General features: G+C 38.8%; 1 protein-coding gene across 2 annotated transcripts in view; it reads right to left on the bottom strand.

The window, feature by feature from the left end:
- Positions 1 to 24,079, bottom strand: part of ATRN (attractin) — a 161,045-nt gene that overhangs the window by 60,494 nt on the left and 76,472 nt on the right. For both annotated transcript variants that reach the window (XM_004433802.3, XM_087445542.1), the window contains exons 12-18: positions 18,363 to 18,583; positions 16,234 to 16,355; positions 15,223 to 15,361; positions 12,835 to 13,025; positions 9,872 to 10,091; positions 8,434 to 8,619; positions 7,647 to 7,880 (exon numbers count right to left, since the gene is read on the bottom strand). In XM_004433802.3, coding sequence (XP_004433859.1) covers positions 7,647 to 7,880; positions 8,434 to 8,619; positions 9,872 to 10,091; positions 12,835 to 13,025; positions 15,223 to 15,361; positions 16,234 to 16,355; positions 18,363 to 18,583 — 1,313 coding nt within the window. The remainder of the gene's footprint in view (positions 1 to 7,646; positions 7,881 to 8,433; positions 8,620 to 9,871; positions 10,092 to 12,834; positions 13,026 to 15,222; positions 15,362 to 16,233; positions 16,356 to 18,362; positions 18,584 to 24,079) is intronic.

Below are 24,079 nucleotides of genomic sequence, written 5' to 3'. Positions count from 1 at the left end.
AAAGATACTTTTTGTTGTTATTCATTGTAAAAAACAATATAAGCTCATGAGAGTAAATCTGAAAAATATAAGGAAAGGGGGGAATATCATATACAATTCCACCACCCAGAGATCACTCTTCACATTTGGAATCTTTCCTTCCAGTATTTTTTCTATACAGTTTTACACAGCTGTGTTCATATTAATGTTCAATTATGACTTTTTTACTTAGATGACAATTATTTTACATTATTTCATCTATCATAAACAAAACTTTAAATGGCAGAATGATTTCTATGAATTATGATAGTTATTTAACCATTTCCTTACATTCTGATATTTAGTTGGCTTTCAATTTTTCATTTTTAGAAAAATAACTATCTTTATATATAAACATTTCCATAAGTGGAATTACTAAGATTCCTGATGTACATAGGACTTTACAATTAGAAAGACATACAAAGTCTGGACCTATCAGGACTGCTCAGGACAGGTGTGCAGGCTGTGCACTGCAGACCCCGCGTGGGGCCATTCACATAGTGCACAACCTGTGCCACCGTAAGCAGATCTTTTCTCCCCCAGCTTTATTGAGATACAACTGACATATAACATTTTCTAAATTTAAGGTGTACAATGTGTTGATCTGATACACTTATATATTGCAAAATGATTATCACCGTAGCTGTTAGTTCTAACACCTGCATCACGTCACATAACTACCATTACTTTTTTGTGGTAAAAATATTTAAGATCTACTCTTAGCAACTTTTGCAGATCTGTCTTAGTTGACTGACGTGATGCAGTTTTTCACGACCTCAGCAGCTTTCGGTATCCTTGTACCTGTTCTGTTTACCCACCTGTTTTCTACCCCATCCCCATAGGCATCTGAGTTGTTCCATATAGACTGCAGTTGAAAACTTAAAAATGACTACATCAGTTACTATTGCACCAAAATTACTTATGATGTGTGGGATATACACGTTGTTCCCGTGAAGATGAGCAACTGTATATATAGCAATAGGGCAACACAACACACAAAGAAAATGTAACACCTGAAATCATTTACCAAAAAAATTTGTATTCTGGTTCAAGATAAAAAGATTGAACAAATGCTCGTCTCTCTCTTCCCCTTCAAAATCCCACTGAAATTACAGAAGAAACGTAAATATAAGGATAAGTCAATAGGAGTGTGAGATAAGAGGAAAAGGTTCTATCAGAAGTATTTAGAGATACTTCGGAAGGACTGAGGATTCTAGAAATTATAAAGCAGATTGGGTCAATCTGACAGAAAAAGGGGAGTTGAGACACCTGTATCCTAATGTAGGAGAAGGAGGGGACTGCCAAAGTGATTAGATGCACTTTACCAATTGCCACCTGAAAAATCCAGCAGAGGCAAGGAGACAGCAGGCTCAAGAGAGCAGGTAGTGAGTGACTCAGGACCTGCTCTGTGCCTGCTCAACAGCTGGGTGAGGCATCTGTCTAGGGGCTGCATTAGGAAAGGATGGTTCTGTGGAGTTGGGGGGTGGGGGAGGTTGGGTTCAGAAAGGAAAATCAAGGCAATGTCCTAGCTATCTTCAGGTTGCCATAACACCCCGCAGAGGAGGCACTTTGCACAACCATGAACATGCCAAATGCATCTAGGCACCTAGTCCATTGCTCCTTCTTTCCTCTACTGAGGGAGGAACACAGACCACTCAACAGCATCAGAGCAGACCAGAGCTGGAGGACCCTGTGGCTGGCCGGCCAGCCTCATCCTTAGGACATCACACCACACCTTCACAACAGCTCAGAACACCCAATATTGGCCAATACTAATAAATCTAGACATTCAGTTATATATACAAATTAACCTCGAAGAGCCACCAATATAAGAAAATTATCAACCTAAAAGCACCACCTGGATAAACATGCAGAGCAACCAACCCTGAAGGAAGGGTTAATGCAAGAAACTTAAGAGAATGAAAAATACTAATTTTACTATATTCCAAGAGGCTTGAGAAATTACTGCATCCATCAAATAAGAAAGCAAGCTCTCAAAAAAATCTCACAAAGGAGATCTTGCAAAATGAAAAAAGATAAAACAAAATCAGACACAACACAAAAAACTCTCACTAGGTTAAACAGGAGAATACATATAGCTAAAAAACTATCTGCAAGAAAATACTGTGAACAAGTGTATGCCAACAAATTTGATAACTTAGATGAAACAAATTCCTAGAAAAACACAGATTACCAAAACCGTCAAGCAAAAATAGAAAATCTGAATAGACCTATAATAAGTAAAGAGATTGAATTAACAATAAAAATTCTTCCCACAAAGAAAAGTCCAGGCCCAGATGGCTTCACTGGTGAATTCTATCAACACTTAAAGAAGAATTAATGCCAATCCTTCAGAAACTCTTCCAGTAAATAGAGGAAGACGGACTACTTCCCAACTCATTCCATGAAGCAGTACTACCCTGATACCAAAGCCAAACAGTCATCACAAGAAACAAAACTACAAAACAGACCCATATCCCTCATGAATATAGACACAAAATCCCCAACTAGCAAACTGAATCCAGCAACACATTAAAAAGGATTATATATCATGAGCAAATGGGCTTTATCCCAGGAATACAAGGCTGGTTTAACATCCTTAAATCAATTAATGTAATCCATAGGATTAACAGACTAAAGAACAAAAACCACATGATCACTGCAATAGATACAGAAAAAGCATTTGACAAAATCCAGCACCCAATTATGACAAAAACCCTCAAAAAAACTAGGAATAGAAGGAAAATTTCTCAACCTGATAAAGGGCAAGTACAAAAAACCTAAAGCCAACATCATACTTAATGGAGAAAGACTAATTTCTTTCCCCCTAAGATTAGGAACATGATGTCCTAATCTTGACATCATGGACAATGATGTCCACTCTCACCACTTTTATTCAACATTGTACTAGAGTTTCTAGCCAGGCTAATTAGCCCCCAAAAATAAATTTAAACAAAGGTATCCAAGGGCCGGCCCTGTGGCATAGCAGTTAAGTGCACGCGCTCCACTGCTGGCAGCTCAGGTGCAGATCCCGAGCAAGCACCGATGTACCGCTTGTCAGGCCACGCTGTGGCAGCGTCCCATATAAAGTGGAGGAAGATGGGCACAGATGTTAGCCCAGGGCCAGTTTTCCTCAGCAAAAAGAGGAGGATTGGCATCGGATGTTAGCTCAGGGCTGATCTTCCTTACAGGAAAAAAAAAAAAAAAGGTATCCATATTGGAAAAGGAAAAGTAAAACTAGCTTTCTTAGCAGACAATATAATCTTATATGTAGAAAACCCTAAGAAATCCACTAAAAAAGTGATAGAAATATTAAATGAGTTCAGCAAGGTTACATGATACAAAATCAACATACAAAAATCAATTGTATTTCTATACACTAGCAATGAACAATCAGAAATGAAATGAAGATAATTCCACTCACAATACCATGAAGAAGAATAAAATACTTTGTATAGTAAATTTAACAAAATAAGTGCAGGGTATGTACATTGAAAACTATAAAACATTGCTGAAAGAAAGTAAAGAACTAAAGAAACAGAAAGACGTTCCAGGTTCATAAAGTAAAAGGCTTAATATTGTTAAGATGGCAACACACCCCAAACTGATCTATACATTTAACACAATCCCTATCAAATATCAGCTGGTTTTTTGTTGATGTTGTTGCCAAAATTGACAAGCTCAACTTAAAACTCATATGGAAATGCAAAGAACCCAGAATAGCCGCAACAATCTAGAAAAATAAGAACAAAGTTGGAGGACCCAGACTTCCCAATTTCAAAACTTACTACAAAGCTACAGTAATCAAAACAAGGTGATACTGGCATAAGGACAGATACATAGGTCAATGGAATAGAAATGAGAGCCCAGAAATAAGTTCATACATTTACAGTCAACTGATTTTCAACAAATGTGCCAAGAAAATTCAATGGTAAAAAAATAGTCTTTTCAACAAATGGTGCAAGGACAATGGTATATCCACATGCAAAAAGATGAATTTCGACCCCTAACTCAGACCATATACAAAAATTAACTCAAAATGGATCATGGATCTAAATATGAGATAAATCTATGAAATTCTAAAAAGAAAACACAGAGTAAATCTTTGTAATCTTGGATTAGTTAGGCAATGATTTTTTAGATACAATACCAAAAGCACATGAGACAGAAAACAAACACATGAGATAAAAGAAAAACACTGATACGTTGGACTTACAAAATTTAAAACTTTTTTATTTCAAAAGATACCATCAAGAAAGTAAAAAGAAACCCACAGATCGGGAGAAAATATTTGCAAATCATATATCCAATAAGGAACTTGCATCTAGAATTCATAAAGAACTCTTATAGGTCAATAATAAAAAGACAAATAATGCAATTTAAAAAAGGGCAAAGAATTTGAATAGCTATTTCTCCAAAGAAGACATACAAACGGCCAATAAAATGCTCAATTTCATTAGTCATTAGTGAAACACAAATCAAAACTACGAGATACCATTTCTCATCCACTAGAACAACTACAATCAAAAAGACAGACAGACACAAGTGCTGGTGAGGATGTGGAGAAATGTGAACCTTTTCACATCGCTAGTGAGAGTGAAACATGGTGCAGCTACTTTGGAATCTCATGCCCATTATCCCTCATTTCCACCCTCAGCCGTAGGCAATCACTAATCTATTTTCTATCACTATATATTTACCCTTTTTTGGACATTTCATATAAATGTTATCATACAATATTTAGTCTTTGCATCTGGCTGCTTATACGTAGCATGTTTTTGAGGTTCATCCATGTTGTAGAATATGTCGGTACTTCATTCCTTTTTATTGCCAAATAGTACTCCACTGTAATAATATACCACATTTGTTTATCCATTCACCAGTTGACAGACATGTGGACTGTTTCCACTTTTGCCTATTATGAATAATGCTACTATGAGCATTCACATACAATGCTCATACAGGCATATGTTTTCAGTTCTCTTGGGTATACACTGGGCCATATGATATAACTCGATGCTTAACTTTTTTGAGAAACTGACAAACTTTTCCAAAGTGGCTACACCATTTTACACTCCCACCAGCAACATATGAGGGTTCCAATTTCTCAAATGATGTTGAGCATCTTTTCACATGCTTATTGGCCATTCACATATCTTCTTTGGAGATATGTCTATCTAAATCCTTTACCCATTTCTTAATTAAGTTGTCTTTTTATTGCTGAGTTTTAAAAGTTCTTTACGCATCCTGGACATTAGACTCTTATCAGATACATAATTTGTAAATATTTTCTCCCATTCTGTAGGTTGTCAACTCACCTGATATATTCTTGACATTAATGGAAAAGCACAGATTTAAACATTTTAATTAAACTACTACTAGATTAGAAATAGAGTTGTAGATTCTCTAAAATCTTAAGAAAGGAAAAAAGGGAACACAGAAAATTTATTCCAGTTTGGCAGATAAAAAACTGGTTTCTCATTTTATTTTGTATTTCCCTATTTTCTCTACTTCTTATTCTGAGAATGCCTTCTTTACACCCTTTGCCTACTTTTTCTGTTGGGTTGACAGCTTTTTTTCTGGAGCGTGGAGGTTTACATACTCTGGATGATAATCATTTGTTACAGACGCCGCAAATATTTTCTCCCAGTCTGTCTCACGCCTTTTATCTTTGTTAATAGTGGTCTTTCCCTTACAGAAGTCCTCACAAGGAGCTCTGTTGTCACTGGCAGTATCTGACTGGCTTTTGGAGAAGTTCTTACCCACTAACCTCCTGGGAGTCTTTGCACCTGCCTAGCCTCTCCCAACTGTTCTGGAAGCCCACCAACACATTCCTGAGTATTTACAGAAAGTCTGAATCAAAGGCCAATTTATCAGGGTTGGTTTCTTAGGGCAGCCTTCCCAGTAGGTCTAGGCCCAGGCTTTAGGCCAGATCATAGTCTATCCCTTCTTGAACCAACCAGTGGAGAAGGGAAGGAAAGGGAGAGAGGGAGAGGGAGGGAGGGAAGAGGGCAGGAGAGGGGAAAAGGGAGAGGGGGAGAGAGGGAAGGAGAGAGGGAGGCAAGCAGGTAGGCAAGATGAATTTATCCTCTTGCCAAAAGAGAGTGATCTTTTTCCCCTCTCCCTTTTCTTAGAGCATTTCATTAAGAAAAACCTGCATTTATAAATCCTTCCTCTGTTCCTTTGATACGTAAATTTTTAAAAAACCTTTTGCCTTTTGTCAGCACTACAATCCAGGAATGTTTTTCTTAACGGCCTGGGAGCCATCTCTTTGAAATGTAAACATCAAGGAAGATAGCACCCCATCTCCTTGTCATTTTGGGAATTTAGCCTAAGTGCATTGTGCCAAGCTGTAATAACCTGCTTGCCATAAAGATAAAAGAAGTTTTATTTTTTTCTTTGGATAAAGGCAATTAACTAACACAAGTGGCCACCCCAATTACCAGGTGAATTTAGGATGAATTATGAATGAATGTATAGCAAATGGTGCTGTCAAAACCTCTCACATGAGGAGAAGTGATTGTTCATCTTGAGAACATGGATATAATGGATTGTATATGCTTGGCTATTTACAAGGGTGAGATGTCTCTCTGTCTTTGCAATCTCATTAGTGGACTGTCTGTGATGTGTACCACAGTCTGATTTAACGCTTATTCAATAATGAAACTATTTTCCTTCGTTCTTTCCTGTATTTGTGGATAGGAACTTCTGGGTTGGCAGATTTTATTTTTAATTTTTCCCTCAACCATTGCCATGATGTATTTTTAAGTAAAAAGCAAACTGTAGAACAATATATATCATATACATAGTATTTTTTATTTTTAAAAATATACATTGGTATTTCTGGAGGTACTGTCACCAATTAATTGCCCCAAGTAACTTAAAGGAGGTTTCAGAAGCACTTAATTGTTTCTCCAAATTGTTTTTTTAGTTATGTTAAGAGACACAATCACCAACCACCCTGAATCGTTCCAAATCCCACCACAAGAGATGACCTTTGCTTCATTTTAATGTTAAGATCTCCACCCCAGGAGGAGTTTAGGCCTTATTACCATAACATCTGATGTATGTGGAAGCATGTTTTCCAATTAAGCCCACGCAAATACCCACCTCTCCCTTTTGAATATTCATTCCCCATCTGAAATAAAAGACCCCTGCTTTCCCTTGCTCAGGTGCCACAGCTTTGGAAACGATTCCCTATGGCCTCTATTTGCTGCAAATAAATCTTACTTTGTGTGACAACTACTTCTGGTGAAGGCTTTGATGTCAACTCACCAAGAAGCAGACCCACTTTGGTTCGGTAACAGTATCTATGTCAAATTGTTATAAGTTTTTACCTCTATGAAGAACTGGAGATGAGAAGAGAAATTCCAGTTTTAATTTTATATACATCTGTAATATTTAATTTTTTATAATGAAAACATTTCATTACTTTTGTAATGAAAGTTAGCAAAACAACTCACTTGAAGTTCTCAGGGCCTGGTTCTCATGTGAAACTATTTCTCCTAAAAATGATCTCTTGTATTTTTTTCTTAAAGGAAATCCATATAAATAACATAGCTTTCAAGGATTTATTCTTCATAAATAGGTAGTGAAACACTTGATTTTGGATACACAAGGCATCTTACCTGGACAGTGAATGAAAGACCAGTTGTATCTGCTGTCCTCCAGACACATGCTGGAATTGAGAAGGGGCTGCAGATAGGAATTTCCTGTAGGGGCCTGTGAAGGCATCTTCACTGGTCCTTTATAGGAGCCCTCTAGGCATTTTCCTTTGCCAGTATTGCTGGGATCAGTACACCAACCACAGCCTGGTTGCTCCAAGCAATGACTACAGGTACAGTAGCCTGAACAATTTTCAGCTGTAAAAAAACACAAGTTGCAATCCATTATCACATGTAGATGTGAATTCATTGTATTTAAATTACCTTTTTGTTTAAAAGACTATTCAAGCACTGTGAATCAAAATTCCTATTCTACTGTGATTGATTAAATGGGATAATAAAATTTAAGAGCCCAATATCTTGCCCAACATGTAATAGGGACTCCTCTCCTCCTCTCTCAATCCTAGGATGTTAGAGGCAGAAGGGATCTTAGAGGTCATCACTGGAAAGCACTTACTTTATGAATTAGGAGATTAAGATGTGGAGACATTACACGGATTGAGCAATGTGACACTGAAGTTGGGCAAGTTATTTCTGTACTCTGTGATCTATCCTACACTTATTTACTTGTGTCACTGTGCTTGATTCTGTATGAAGGTTCCCATCAGGCAATCTCTGGACAGACCTGGGCAGAAGGTCAAGTCCAGTCTTGTCCCTAAAACGTTCAGAGGCTGACAGAACTGCCCCAGAGCAGGAGTTGTCACCCATACACAGGGTACTTATGAGTGCCCAGAGCTCACTTTTCACTTACGGGGGCAGCTACTCATGGTATACCACTCCATACACTGGCCAAAAGGGAAGGAGGCCACATAGGCATTGGAGTCCACACACTGCTTCATGTTGCTGCACCACATGCACTCGGAGCTGCCACTGGTACACTCTCCACACGCCGTCCGTAAGGCACAGGGCGTCCGGCACTGCTTAGCACTGTGGTTCGCTGTGAAGTAAACCCAAGAGAGACACTTAGAGCTTCCACCATGTTGGCTAAGGTCAAAGGCTTTTCAGCGTGGGTTGTGACCCACCAGTGTATTATAAAATCAACTCAGTGGGCTACACTAAAGGAAGGAGAAGACAGGAAACATTAGAGTCACCACATACTGTTTAGTCAAGTATACCTATATACTTGGGGAAAAGAACTGTTTTTCTTTTCAACAAGCATTAAGGACACACAGGAGAGAACAAGCTAATCTTTCCATAAAAGTAGGGATTCTAAAGCTCCTTACAATATACGGGACCCAGGATGAACTTCAGGGGCTTTACAACCCACCTGAATATGCAAAATCATATCTTTGTATATTTGGGGGGATTCATTAAATATATCATTCATTAAATACATCAGAGCATTCAGGATCCAAAATGGCTAAAAAGCTCCCCTACAGGAAGTTTAGAGATTGTATTTGACAGTTACTCCTACAGTGCTATGAACTCTCTCCTACACCTCCATATTCCTCAGACAAATTACAGTACCTTCCTAAACTAAGACATGAGTTCCGGGGAGTCCAGCCTCCCCAAAAGCGGCCACATAATTACACCTATTGCTTGTGAGTCTCTCTGCAGGAGGAAGATGCTTGTCTTGGGCTTTCCCGCATGATGCTGCCCCTGTGCCTGCCTTTACAAAGGCTAAATGGAGCCCAGAGGAGAGATTCAAACCTGCGAAGCTACTCAGTGTTTGTTCCTTCGGTACTCTCCCACAGCTCTGGTGTGCTTCAGGTTTGCTGTTTCTGTTTCCTGTCACAGAACTGCTCACATGCTTTTTCTCCCCACTGACACCATCTTTCTGTCCACTGTCCCTGCAGTGACCTGCTTGCTCTTCTAATTTTTGCTTTTATTTGTATTTTTTGTTCTTTCTTCCATAGTATTTCTCTGCCAACACCAAGAAATTTGCCTTTCAGGGCAATTCTCAATACTTCTTATGGTCAACAAACTAATCAATCGGATTGTTAATTAGAATATTTGGTTCTCTGAGTAGTGTTAGTTGTTTCTGGTTTTGCTTATGCTCATAGTATTCAGAGTCAGAGACTATTTCCTTCTGCTGTTAAAAGTCTGGGTTATACTCTGCTTTGTATGCTTGAAATCAATACTCCATCTATTTTTCATGAATATTTCACATATCTCAATACTTAAGTATGCCTCCTACGGCTTCTCTTTCAATGAACTTCCAATAACGCATAATTCACCTGTATACTTACCAGGCCTTTCACAGACACTACCATTGAGTGGGTTGATGCAGGTTGCAGCCTTCAAACCCCGAGTACTGGGTTCTGACAAGATTCCACAGAATCCAGCATCACTGGGCTCAGACGGCATCCACTGTAGCAAGCTATTTGTAAATGGGGACATATCTTCCCAACACCAGTAGGACACATTGATCTTCCGAAGGCCAACCCAGGGGGTTAAGGTAAGCTTGGACTACAGGCAAAACAGACACAGCTACGAATATAATCAATGTCTTGACCAAAACAGGCTTCTAGATAAAAACCACTAAGTTACATTTACCCCACAAATACAGGAAAACCTCCCTATCCCCTCGCCATGGCAGACTAGGATAGATCATCATTTTTATATTACATTATCATGCCTGACACTTCAATATGGCCATTTTACAAAGGACAAAAATATAGCTCAGAGAAGATGATATATCAAAATTTTCACAAAGATTAATAGCAAAGCAATAATCAGTTCCTAAATTTCTACATCCTATGACAAATGCTATGAAGAGACAGCCACCCCTCAATTTGGTTTAAATGTTTATTCATACATGAAATCATCTTACCAATATTTACAAAATATTGGTTATGTACCTATCCCTCAGATCATTAACTAAATAAGCTTGTTTTGGGGCCCCAGCCAGTTCAGATGATTGAAGAGTCTCACCTTCAGCTGGTGTGTATTGTTTGCACTGAATTTTACAGGGAATAATAGGACAGTGAACCCTTGGGAGAGTCTCTGTCTCCTGCTCTACTGAAATTTCCTTCTTGTTACAATTAAAAAAAATTTTTTAATCAAAGTACAGAGTTTAGTCCAGAAATGAAAGCTATTCCTAATTTTGGCAGTGACAAAACAAAATGTACAATGTATTTCCATTTTTGAGAGGAAAAAAATATATGTGCCTATTAAAAGATCTAAAAGAAATAAACACATCCAAAAGTACTTGTTTTTAGTTGTAATGAGTGATATTTATTTTCTTACTTTTAATGTATTTTCTAAATTTCCTTTGAAATATGTATTTTTTTTAAGGAAAGAAAAAATTAATACCTTTTAAAAGTCCTTCAATAGCTTCGCTTTGCTTTCATAAAATAAAAAGCAATTAGCATTGTAGACAAAGCCTCTCAGGATTTGGCCTTGATCCCTCATGAGGCCCAGCTACAGCAATTCCCTTCCACCCAGCTTCCAGCCAGCCATGCAAACCTACTTGCAGCTCACCCCTCCGTCTCTGCATCTTGCATGTGTGAATACCAACGCACAAACAGCCCTTCCCTCTTCACCTTCCTAACTCACTCCTCCTCGTCTTCACGAGTTACCTCTTTCTGGCTGTCTATCAGCCAGTCTCTGCCCTAAAGACCAGGTTGCGTGCTTTCTTTTCTTTTTTTCCATACAAGTCTGGGCTCTAAGCCTACACTTATAGCTGTGGAAGCATATTACACTTTAGTTGTCTCTCTCTGTCAGTCTTATCACAAGGCTACGAATTCCTTTTCTATAAAGGTGGTCCCAGCAGATTAGACTACCCAGAACCTTCTAAAGCTAGAAAATCTGAGGAAGAGAGAAGAGGGACCAGAAGATATGCTATCTGTGGCCAACTGGGATAGATGAATCTTTCTAACCAGGTATTCTTTCAGAGACATGGAATTGGGAGTCAGTGGTAATGAGCAATGCTGTCAACCATCAGTTTTCTGAAGTAGTGACTATAGGTAAGATCAGCCACCAGCCAAGGACAGAACTGGAAGAGGCCCGTATTTGGGGGTGAGGAAAAGAGAAACAAACAACATGGGCAGTCTCCAAAGGAGATTACGAAATTTGAAAAGTTTTCAAAATATAAAATATCAAATGTGGCCATAACCACAGGGGTAACCATATTTATACTGTATTACCAATGTTTGAGTGTCCATATCATACCGAAGTTACACTGGAAAAAAAAAGACTAATTGGAGAAAAGTAAAATATAGAGCACCTCCTACCAGTTGTAGAATGGCCTTCTAGGTGATATACAGAGGCCACATGTAGCCAGGACCCAGATCACACTTTCCACGTCCTCCTCTGCAAAAGGCTGCACCCGAGGAGGTGCTGCCCATTCCTCCTCCCTACTTGATGAGAAGAACATTTCCCCCAAACTGCTCTGTACCAAAGCCAATGTTGTTGAAAGAGCTCTGTCCTGTAAGTATCTACTTAACTGAGGGTAGGACCACAGTTCTAGGACCTTGGACTGAAAGAGAACACAACGTGACTGGAATATCAACTACAAGCCGCCTGAGAGCACTGGGTGGACAGGAAGAGAACTTGGGGCCTTTCTGTGCTCAGAAACTCTTGATAAGAAGTTGACTTCTCCAGATGTTAGCTCAGGGCTCATCTTCCTCAACAAAAAAAGAGGAAGATTGGCAGAGATGTTAGCTCAGAGCGAATCTTCCTCACCAAAAAAAACAAAAGAAAAAAAGAAAAGAAAATGCCTTCTCTTTTTGGGCTGGCCAGGCCTAAGAAAGACACAAATGGATATACATTTCTTAGGGTCATTAACATTAAATCATACTACACACCTTAATAAATACCTGAAATCTGAATGACTCAGGTGGCTTAATTCAACCTGGCTAATTAGTAGTGACACCCCCCCCTCCCAGCAGAACCTAGGAATAAAACAGGTATGAAATCATCTACTGATGTCACCAGGATATGTGCATATGTACACACATGTTACTATCCAATACATACGTAATTATTCATATATCTTATAATTCAACAGATATGACTAATAAAGTGTTAAAAATTTTAAGATAAGAAGGAAGGTATTAAAGGAAGAGAATTTGACAGTGAAGTTCCACGTCTACTACATTGCACATACTAGCATTCCTCCTCCTGCCAAATACATCACAGGTAAGCTGTATTCACGCCCTCAGTAGAAAAGTGGATACTAGAAACTTAAGTTCTGAGGATTTTAACTCACCATGCTGTGCGACGACTGCATTATTCGCAGCTGCTTAAGGACAAATTCTACCTTCTTCTGGGTTGTCAGAGAAGCCAAAAAGGCATTGTGGTTTCTACAGGACAATTTAGCATTGTCATAATTCTCCTTGGCAGTAGTAATTTTCAAACATGAGTTTCCAACCAAATGCCAGCCAGTGCCACAGATATTTTCTTTCATAAAGAGGGAAGAGAAAAAAAACAGTTTTAGAAATCACATAAAACTACTATATTACCAGTTTAAATTACAGAAAACCTAAATGGTTTTTGCAATTTGAATTCTAGGTACTTCATTAGGATGTGGTGAGGACACGAGACACATTACTAAGGACCAAATACGAAACACAAGAATTTAAAAAATGTTTATCAGTCATATTTCCTGGATCTCGAGATGCATATTCTGAGGTCAACCCCTCCTACATCTTAGAAAAAACACCTGTTTGGTGCCAGTGTTAGATTTATAAACCTCCTTTTGAAGAACAATTAGAAATAAGACTAAAATCCTACGTAAGGAGTAGAAAAATGAATATGCATATTGGAAGGGTAGGGTAGAAAACTGCAAGAACAGAAATGAGTTAGTGTATGAAAAAGTCTACAGTCTTCAAAAATTCCACTGTTTTCCTATCATCAAGTGGAAAGTAAAATCAAGTGCACAAAACATCCCAAAAGTGAGGTGGAAGGATCCTCTTTGGGAAAAAACCAAAGTGATACGGCTGCAGCACACAAGGCTAGCTTGTAGTTTGCCCTTGTGACTGCCCTGAGCCCACCTAAAGAGCTGCACAGAAGCTAGGAATGCTTCCTGGAAGACAGTGAATGAGAGAAGCAACTTCACTAGAACAAAAGTACCCTGGAGACACCATCAACCATTGTTCATTAACAGTCAGTGAGATAAATGGAAGGTACGATGGGAAAGGGATCATTTAAGAGCAGATAATGACTTGCTCCTCAAAGAGTGGCATTAGTGCCACTGTTTGTTAATATGTATATTCCTGGGCCCCACCTCAGATTTGTACAAGAATCAGCCTTCTAATAAGATTCTCAGGTGATCTGCTGTGCATTAAAGTTTGAGATAAAGAACTCAATGAGATAAAGAACAAGAAGCTCACTCATGCAAGCTGAATCAAGTACTTCCAAAGGACATTCAAAAGGGGCCTGGGAGAGCACAACTGCCCTGCACATGCCTTAGATGTTGCACAGAGCCACAGATGTCCCCCTTCCTGGACATCTGGTTGAGCAAATGTATCACAGAGTTTCAGTCATAACTGGCTGGCCTCAGCCCCCAACACTGAACCTCAGAAGTGCCATAAATTGAAGTATTTGGGGCTGGAGATCACCCCATGAGGTACTGCTGACAGAAGCATCTCTCCTCTTCTTCTTGTCAGAAGGTGCTGACAACATAATCCCAGTGGTCCACAAGAAGTATTCTTCATAAAGTGCCTAGCAGACTGGCTGTTGAGACTGCTGCATTCTATTCCCAGGTTACCATAGCAGAGTGGGGTGGGGACAATGAAGCAGGCTCGATAATACAGAGCCACGCTGCCATTCGATTCTCCAAAGCAGCAGACGATGTTTCCCTTTATTTTTTTTTATTTATTTTTTTTGGTGAGGAAGATTAGCCCTGAGCTAACATCCGATGCCAATCTGCCTCTTTTTGCTGAGGAAGATTGGCTGTGGGCTAACATCCACGTCCATCTTCCTCTACTTTATATGGGACGCCACCACAGCGTGGCTTGACAAGCGGTGCGTCAGTGCGCACCCAGGATCCGAACCTGTGAACCCCAGGCTGCCGCAGTGGAGCGTCCGCACTTAACCGCTATGCCACCGGGCTGGCCTACTTCACTTTATTTTAAAGGACAGTAGGAGTATTTAAGAATCGTGTTTTTGTTTTTAAAAATAACAACCATATGGCCGGCCCTGTGGCTTAGCGGTTAAGTGTGCGCGCTCCGCTGCTTGCGGCCCATGTTCGGATCCCAGGCGTGCACCAACGCACCGCTTCTCCGGCCATGCTGAGGCCGCGTCCCACATACAGCAACTAAAAGCATGTGCCACTATGACATACAACTATCTACTGGGGCTTTGGGGAAAAAAAAAAAAGGAGGAGGATTGGCAATAGATGTTAGCTCAGGGCTGGTCTTCCTCAGCAAAAAGAGGAGGATTAGCACGGATATTAGCTCAGGGCTGATCTTCCACACAAAATAAATAAATAAATAAATAATAAAAATAAAAATAACAACCATAATAGTGGTATGGGGAATGAATGGATAAAATGAGTTTGTTCCCTCTGCTGGGTTCAATCCAGGCTGCACAGTATTGGGGATGTGTGTGTGAAGTCTTTGGATTCACAAATATCAGAGGTCCTCGAAAAGCCTACCGGGCAGGGCGATGCACTCCTGATTCCGGGGCTCCCACTGGCAGTTCTGGTCCAAGGCACAGCTCCTGCAGCTGGTCTTCTTGTTACAGTAGTACATGGGGTTATCCTTGGGGCAATTCTCATATCTGGAAATGGAGATCTAGAACACAATGGACAAAAGCTTTTCTCTTATATCCACAGAGAGAACTTACAGTGAGGACAAATGGGGTACTAAGAACAACAAAATCTAATTGAGGAAAAAAAACTGCAAATAGATAAATAAGATGCAGATGAAACAGCACTGCAGTGGAAACACTGTAGTGAAATGTTCTGTTCAAGGACATGCCTTTACGCGGCAAGGAAGCAGTGCACTCTTAAACACCATGCTTCAATCCGCTCATCTGTAAAATGGGGATGTTGAACTTGCTGCTTTTCAAATGCCTGCCAGTCTAAAAGTTTTATATTTTATGGACTGCTTTACAGACTGTTTTATAAACTGTCAAAAACTATAAAAGCTGAGTCATCATATCTTTTTTTCCCTTATAATCTAAAGAAAAATCATAAATGGTGAGCATAAGTTATGCTAAGCCAAGATATAACATACAACAAGGAGATTTTGCAAAGTCTATTATTTCCACAGTTCAGTATAGCTGCTACACACCTGACGCACTGTCTCGAGTTCTAACTTGCTCCCCAAACCTTGCACAGGTAGAGTGAGCTCATCATTACAAACCTCACACCAAGGATCTAGTAGCACTTAGCCACACCCATGCCTATGGACTGGGGAATAACAGCCCTGCCTTCTTCTAAAACACCACACGTCAATCCTTGTGGCTAGCAAGACCTTTGGAATTAGGATGTATAGAGCATCCCTTCCTGAAAGAAAACCTGAGAAATAATAAAATCCAAATCTACAGTAAAGGTTTGAAAAATAATTCTGGACCAGTATTTACACCATACACACTATAATCCACACCTAACCCCATTCAGGACTTTTCCATCCTCTGAAATCCTTGAGAAACGGCCCCTGACCTGGCTTTCTGTGCAGCTGTGGTTCATAGGGACACAATGGTCGTTGCACCAGTGGCAGTCGTTGGTGTTGGCCGTGCAGCTGTAACAATCTGTGTGCTGGTCACATCTGTCATGGTCAAGAGCTATGAAGAGAAGAAAAACTCATCAACTGTGACAGCTGCTCCTCAGACAAGTCACAGGACATTATAGCTGCTATTGAGCACAATCTGAGACGGAGGTAAAAAAAAAAAAAGTGTAACAACGGTTGGGAAGTAAAACGAGGAGTGAAACTGGCGGGAAAATATATCAGCATGTTCAGGTTAAAATAGTATTTAGAAATAAGTAAAGAACCTAAAGAAACATTATTTTGTACCCCCTCAACAAAAGTATATAGAAAGTAAAAAACAAAGATAGGTTAATGTAATTCAACAACAATGAGATATAATGGAAGTAGGTCTGGTTCTCTGAATACTTTTCTTCCCAAGAAAAGATCAACTACCAATACAATGAGCACCAAGAGGTGACCTGGAGCCAAAAAAAGGAATGTAGGAGACCAAGCCACTCCTCCCAGTTATAAATGCAAGGCTAATCTGAGTACAAGACGTAAGTAGCACCACAGAATCTCAAAGGAGGCACTAGGCTGAGCTGCATTTTGTACACATACACGTAAATCCTAGAGTGCAAGTTTGAGAACTTCTGGGTTCCTACAGACCTACTGCATCTCCTATTGACCCTAGACATGCCAAAGTCAACAACAAAAGAGAAGGTGCACAACCATGTTGCCTCATCTGTTGAACCACCTGTGGACATGGCAAATGGTGGAATCCATGGACAAGAAAAGGTGGGGCCCACCCTCACAAAGACCCCAGCAGCCTGCTCCTTAGGTTGCTCTTCTTGCCCTGGTCATTACCCCTAGGGCTGGGCCCACACAGAAAGCAGAGTGAACCAGGGAAGTGACGTTTGAGATGAGTTCACAGCAAATGGGTTCACACAGAACCACCTAAGGTAATTAAATATTATTTCCTACAAACTTGCACATTTAATTTGAACTTTTAAAATTTGGTTAAAAAATAACTATTTCACTGATTTTATCCCTTTTAGGAGACAGTGACTAACCGTACCAGGTCATCTTGGTTCTCTAGCACTCACTGGCCCACCAATGAACCTGGAAGTTGCCTGGGTATTCTTACTGAGGATTTATGTTCAGCTTACTTTGGACCGTTCCAGGAGAGTGAAAGCTGCCTCTATCCACCATAACTCTCACGGTAACTGCTACACCAACCCTAATAGTTAAGAAATTCAGTCAACATCTTTTAAACTAATTGAAGTAAACAAATGTTTTGCAGAGACATTTTTCTAACTCTTAAAAGACTGTCTCAAATATTATTTCACTGAATTACACTGTGCTATGTGTCAGACCAAAGGGTAATAAGCTAAGCAGGCAAGATGAAGAAAGCCTGGAAAACATAAGGGGTGGTTCTATAGCATGGATCACTTCTCATCCTCAGCAACTGTCTGTCTTGCCATCACTGCCGTGCCCAAGTAGACAAGCTAGAAAAGAATACTTTGCAAACACAGCAACTCTACCTCTATCCACTAGAACAATCTACACCAACATAGCTTTTCTGGGTTGGTCCTCTTAATCTCATCCTTAAGGTTAGAACTGCATAATCCAATATGGTAGCCACTAGCCACATGTAGTGTTTTATTTAAATTAATTAAAATTAAAAATTCAGTCACACCAATCTCATTTCAAGTGTCTGACACCACATGTGGCTAGTAGCTACCACACTGGGACAGTGCAGATATAGAACATTTGCATCATCACAAAAAAACGTCATTGGATTGCACTGCCTCAGACTCACTGCAGCCAGGTTCTGGAGTTGGTATCCAAAGTCTACACAATGCCAAAGGGGTTTTGTCTCCATCATTTGCCGACAGCTTCTAGGAGCCACATGGCATATTCCCATCCATTGTAAAGATGTTTACAAACCAATTTTCAAATACCCATAAAGACTTTGCATAAGTTATTACTGAATAATTCTGGATAATAAAATGAACATAAAAAGTGTACATATGCTAAGTACCTTCATAATTCAGATAAAATGAGATCTCAAATTAATTAAATTTTAAGAAGAGAAAAAACATACTTCTTTTGGAAAAACACTCTGATTTTAACTTTTCTTCTTGTGCTTCAGTTGCCAACTCCCAGGAGATACACTGAGACGACCCTGTGTCCCACACACACCGGATGCCAGGTCCTGCTGCTAGACAAGCAGCTTCACTCCGGTGTGCTTCACACCACTCTGAGGTGAATACCAGGATGTCACTGAGGAGGAGACTATTAAAACCACCAAATACATACATGGTGCTAAAAGAAACAAAAAGGGAGAGAAGTAGTTTACTAAAAACTTAAACAAATACATGATATACTTTTTAGTCTTCACATAAATCTTACATATCAAAAGTCCTATAAGAAATTATTTTCCAAGATCTCAAAAAACATTCTTCTACCCTTCCCTCCGAAATTCCAACCTTTCTTCCTGACCTGTGACTCCCCAGAATAGTTCCAATAATCCACTAACTTTTTACAGCTACTATATTAAAAGTTCTCATAATAACTTGGTGACTTTTAACCATGATTCCCTGGAATATTCTGGTGTCAGGGTAAGTTAATATCTTTCAAAATTAAACACATAATTCTACACCTACATATTTTTTTTTTATTTTTTGTTCACTGCAGTAACATTGGTTTATAACATTGTATAAATTTCAGGTGTACATCATTATACTTCTATTTCTGCATGGATTACTACATCTACATATTTTTAACATGTTTTTAAATATTAAAAATAAATATGTACAATTTTAAAAGCATATATTAAGCCTCCCTAATTAAAACTGTGTAATGAATACACAGACCAATAAGAAACAGATAAAAGTACACATGGAAATTTAGTACACAGTAAAAGTGGCATCTCAAACTAGTGGGGAAAAGATGGACTTCTCAGTAAGTGGTAGCATGATAACTAAACAAACACATGGAAAAAGATAAAATTGAATCCATTTCTCACTCTACACCAAGGTAAATTCCAAACGGCCCAGAAAACAACCTGAAAAAAGAAAACCACACATGCAATAGAAGAAAGCATGGGTTAACTACCCTATCACCTGAGAGTAGAAGAAAAATCCCTATGACTCAAAATCCAGAAGGTAATAAAAAAAAAAATTGAAAAATTCAATTATATAAATCAAAAAGACTTTTTGCATAGAAAATAATGCTATAAGCAAAATGATACATTATAAAAAATTATTTACAAGTTATGTTGCAAGAAAAAGAATACCCGTAATATAGAGAGAGCTTCAGCCAGTTTGCAAGGTAAACATGCAAAACATCAAGCATACGAAAAGATAATTAACTTCAGTCATAAGAGAAAAGCAAATTAAAATTACACTGAGGTAGCATTTTCCACCTAAAAAGACAAAAGTAGAACAATATATGGACTGGTGAGGCTATGGAGAAACAAGCACTCTTATACACTGCTGCTGGGCATACAAAATGGTACAAGCCTACAGAGGGGAATCCGGCAATACCTAACAAAACTATGTATTTATCTTTTGAACCTGAAATCACATTTCTAGACGTCTACCACAAAGATATAATAGCAAAAATACAAAAAGAAGTGTACATGAGGCTATTCACTAAAGCATTAATGATAAGAGCAAAGACTCAAACAACCCAAAATGTCCATCAATTGGGGATGTGATAAATAAACTATGCTACAACCACACAATAAAACAGTATGTAGATGTAAAAAGGAATGAAGAAGATTTCTACATACTGCTATGGAGTGATCTCCAGGATATACTGTTAAGTGAAAAAAAACGAAATGCAGAGAAAAGTATATAGAGTATGCAACCATTTATCTACTGAGGGAAGAAGGAGCTCAAAAACACACACACACAAATTCATTTTTTCATTTTAACAACAAATACAACAACAAAGTTTCTCTTTAACTTGTCTTGTTAAAAGGTCTAGAAACAATGACCAACCCAGCAGCAATGAACATGACTAGTACTTAGACTGTGGTATCTAAAAACCATTCTCTCCCCCACCCCTCAAAAAAACTAAGACTCTTTAGAGAAAAATCTAATTTCATGTCTGTGACAAGAAATGTTCATGATGGGCGTGGAAGACCTTGTCATGCCAGAAAGAAAGGAAGACTAGGGTAGTATCAAAAAGACTCAAGAGCTAACATGAAGAGGTGCTCGCTGGCCAAAACTGGGAAATGTTCGAAATTTAATAAGAATAAAAACTATAATAAATTGAAACATATCAAATATTTTTAAATGCATGCATTCATAATGATACATGCCCTCTCCCCCCAAAAAGAAACCTTATTCGTCATCTTTGGAGAATGCTAAAATATCAGTCAACGATTTGAAAATTGATAAAGGGAAAGAATCAACCCTATGAACTGATCTTGCCAAAATACGTACTGAAGTGAATCTGACCGAGCTAATTTATTTGTAGGAAGTGCAGGAGAGAGATCAATATGTTATTTGAAAGCATGGGGATGCAAAAATCAAAATCTGGACTTTAGGAAACTCTATAGGACAAATAATCCAGTTTCTTTAACAAATAAGGGAAAAAATGATGGATAAGGAGCCTATGTATCAACATAAAACACATTTCAACCAATTACAATATATGGATCTTACTGGATCCTCATTTGAACAAACTAAATTTTTAAAAATTATGAGACAATTGGGAAATTTGAACATTGGACATTGAGTGATAGTAAGGAATTACTATTCACTTTTAAAAGTGTGATAACTGTATTGTAGTTGTGTTTTAAAAAGAGAGTCTTTATCTTTAAAAGATACCCAGTCAGGGCCGGCTCCGTGGCTTAGCGGTTAAGTGCGTGCGCTCTGATGCTGGCGGCCCGGGTTCGGATCCCGGGCACGCCCCAAGGCACCACTTCTCCGTCCAACCCGAGGCCAAGTCCCACGTACAGCAACTAGAAGGATGTGAACCTATGACATACAACTATCTACTGGGGCTTTGGGGGGAAAAAAATGAATAAATAAAATCTTTAAAAAAAAAAAAAAGATACCCAGTCAATCCTCATTATTTGCAGATTCCACATTTGTGAATAAGCCTACTTGTTAAAATTTATTTCTAACTCCAAAACCAGTACTTGCAGCAGATTCACAGTAATTCGCAGACATGTGCATATACAGAAAAATTTGACCTCAGCTGGGGATACACACGTGGATGCACGTTCCCAGCTGAGGTCACACAAGGCGACGCTCTGCCTTCTTGTTTTAGTTCTCATATTATAAACAAGTGTCTATTTTATGGTTTATTTAGTGCCATGTTTTTCACATTTTTGGGCTTTATGTTGGTGATTTTGCTATTTAAAATGGCCCCTAAGCATAGTGCTGAAGTGCTGTCTAGTGCTGCTAAGCACAAGAAGCCTGCGATGTGCCTTACAGAGAAAATACATGCACTAGATAAGCTTTGTTCAAGCATGAGTTATGGTGCTGTTGGCTGTGAGCTCATTGCTAATAAGTTAACAATACACATTAAATAAGGTTCTTTAAACAGACACACATAAAACGAGGTTATGAATTGATTAGTTGATGAAAATGTGACCACAGGGTTGCAGGAACTTACCCCTGTATTTCCCCCTAGGAGCAATAATTCAGTATTCTCTAATTCAGTGTTCATGGTGACTTTACAGAACACAGCTATTCCACAAATAATGAGAATCAACTGCATTCTGAAATATTTGCTGATGAAATTATATGCCAGGGAACTGCTTCAAAGTAATCTAGAGTGAGTTAGGGTGGCCATTAGTTGATGACTGCTAAAGCTGAATGATGGGTACATGGGGTTTTATTACACTATTCTCTTCTGCATGTGTTTCAAATTTCCATAATAAAAACTTTTGACTTTTTTTGGAAACAAAAAAACCCCACAGTACATGATTTATCTGCATTTTGCCTAAATCTCTTTTCTATTTCAAGGACTACATTAAATTTTGGGGCTGACTAATATTACAAATGAGTCTATTATCACTTGCATATTAACATGTAATAATGAGTTTAATTTTGCTTATAGTCTAAGGGTGAAAAAAAATCTTAGTATGATCATTTATAGTATCTGTCTCTAAAAAGAACAAAATCCAAACCATCCGATCCATTTACTCATTCATTCAGAAATATATATTTAGTATGTACTATGTACAAAAAAATCTCTAGTGTCTGTCCCTTCAGGCTGGGGAGTCACCAAAACCTCAGCTTCATCTCTCAGCTGACTCAACTGGATGAGAAAACTCTCACAGGATGAAGTAGCTCAATTTATCTCTTTGAACTCTATTCATCTCTTAGTTTCCGACCAATAGTTCTTCATTATCTTGTTAGGTCCTTACTGTATACTTTTTAGTTGTCTTTCACTGGGAGACTTTGTTGGCTGGTGCCAGAAGTGAAAGTTCTCCTTGGGTCCAGTGCCAAGATTTTCAGCCTAAAGTCAAGCTCAATTCCCCCTCAGAGACATGGTGATCATAGTATCCTTTAATAATGATTTTACATATCACTGGTGGTTTGGAAGGCTGTGTGTTTGAACAAGGCTGCAAGAAGCCCAGAAGACAATGGAGAAGGCCCTAGCTATCTACTTGTTCCTGGCTGAATACGAGGCTTTGAAAACACAGAATATAAAAGCCAGGGCAGACCTGTAAACTTCATGAACTCTGCACACATTCCCCAAGTCACACCCAGATCCATCAGCAAAGAGTGGAATCCTTATTGACTTAAATTTTTTTAAGCAAAACCACTGACCAATCATTAGCTGATCACTAAACAACACTGACCTAGAGGCAATCTCTAGAAATCAGATTTAAAAATAAAAACAAGAGAAAACAACAAGGCATAAAAATTAGCAGTGGCACACTAGGGGAGACAGACTCTACAGAATTAGTCTAGGTAAGACACTAAACAAACAAACAGCAACAACAACCTCTAGTAGTGATGGTGGAGGAATCAGTATCTAGACCTGTTACAAAATATTACCTAAAATGTTTGGTTTTCAAGAAAATACTACAAGATATACAAAGAAACAAAAAGTGTGACCCATATATAGAGGAAACAAAATGGCAATCAAAACTGTCTCTGAGGGGGTCCACATGGTGAACTCAGGAGACAAAGGCTTCAAAGCAGCTATTATAGTCAAAGAACTAAAGGAAATTATGTCTAAAGAATTAAATGAAAGTATGACATCAATGACTCAACAGATAGAGAATACCAATAAGGAGATATAAATTACGAAGAATAACCAAATGGAATTCTGGAGTTGAAAAGTACAACAGATGAAATGAAAAATTCACTAGAGGGATTCAACAGCAGATATGAGCTGGCAGAGGAAAGACACAGCAAACTTAAAGACAGATCAATAGTGATTATATAATCTGAAGAAAAAAAAATATTGAAGAAAATGAGAAGAGCCTCAGAGACCTCTGGGACACCATCAAACATTCAATGTACATATAATGGGAATCCCAAAAGGAGAGGAGTAAGAAAGGGCAGAAAACACACTTAAAGAAATAATGGCTGGGGCCGGCCCTGTGGCTTGGTGGTTAAGTGCGCGTGCTGCAATGCTGGTGGCCCGGGTTCGGATCCCGGGTGCGCATCGAGGCACCACTTCTCCGTTCATCCTGAGGCCGAGTCCCACATACAGCAACTAGAAGGATGTGCAGCTACGACATACAACTATCCACTGGTGCTTTCGGGGGAAAAATAAAATAAATAAAATCTTTAAGAAAAAAAAAAAAAAAAAGAAATAATGGCTGAAAACTTTCCAAATTTG

Source organism: Ceratotherium simum, chromosome 21 (genome assembly GCF_057802395.1).
Source record: "Ceratotherium simum simum isolate JZ-2026a chromosome 21, ASM5780239v1, whole genome shotgun sequence".
In the NCBI taxonomy this organism is placed as follows: Eukaryota; Metazoa; Chordata; class Mammalia; order Perissodactyla; family Rhinocerotidae; genus Ceratotherium; species Ceratotherium simum.
Note: the sequence above shows the minus strand (reverse complement) of the source record. Positions and strands in the feature narration are given on the sequence as shown.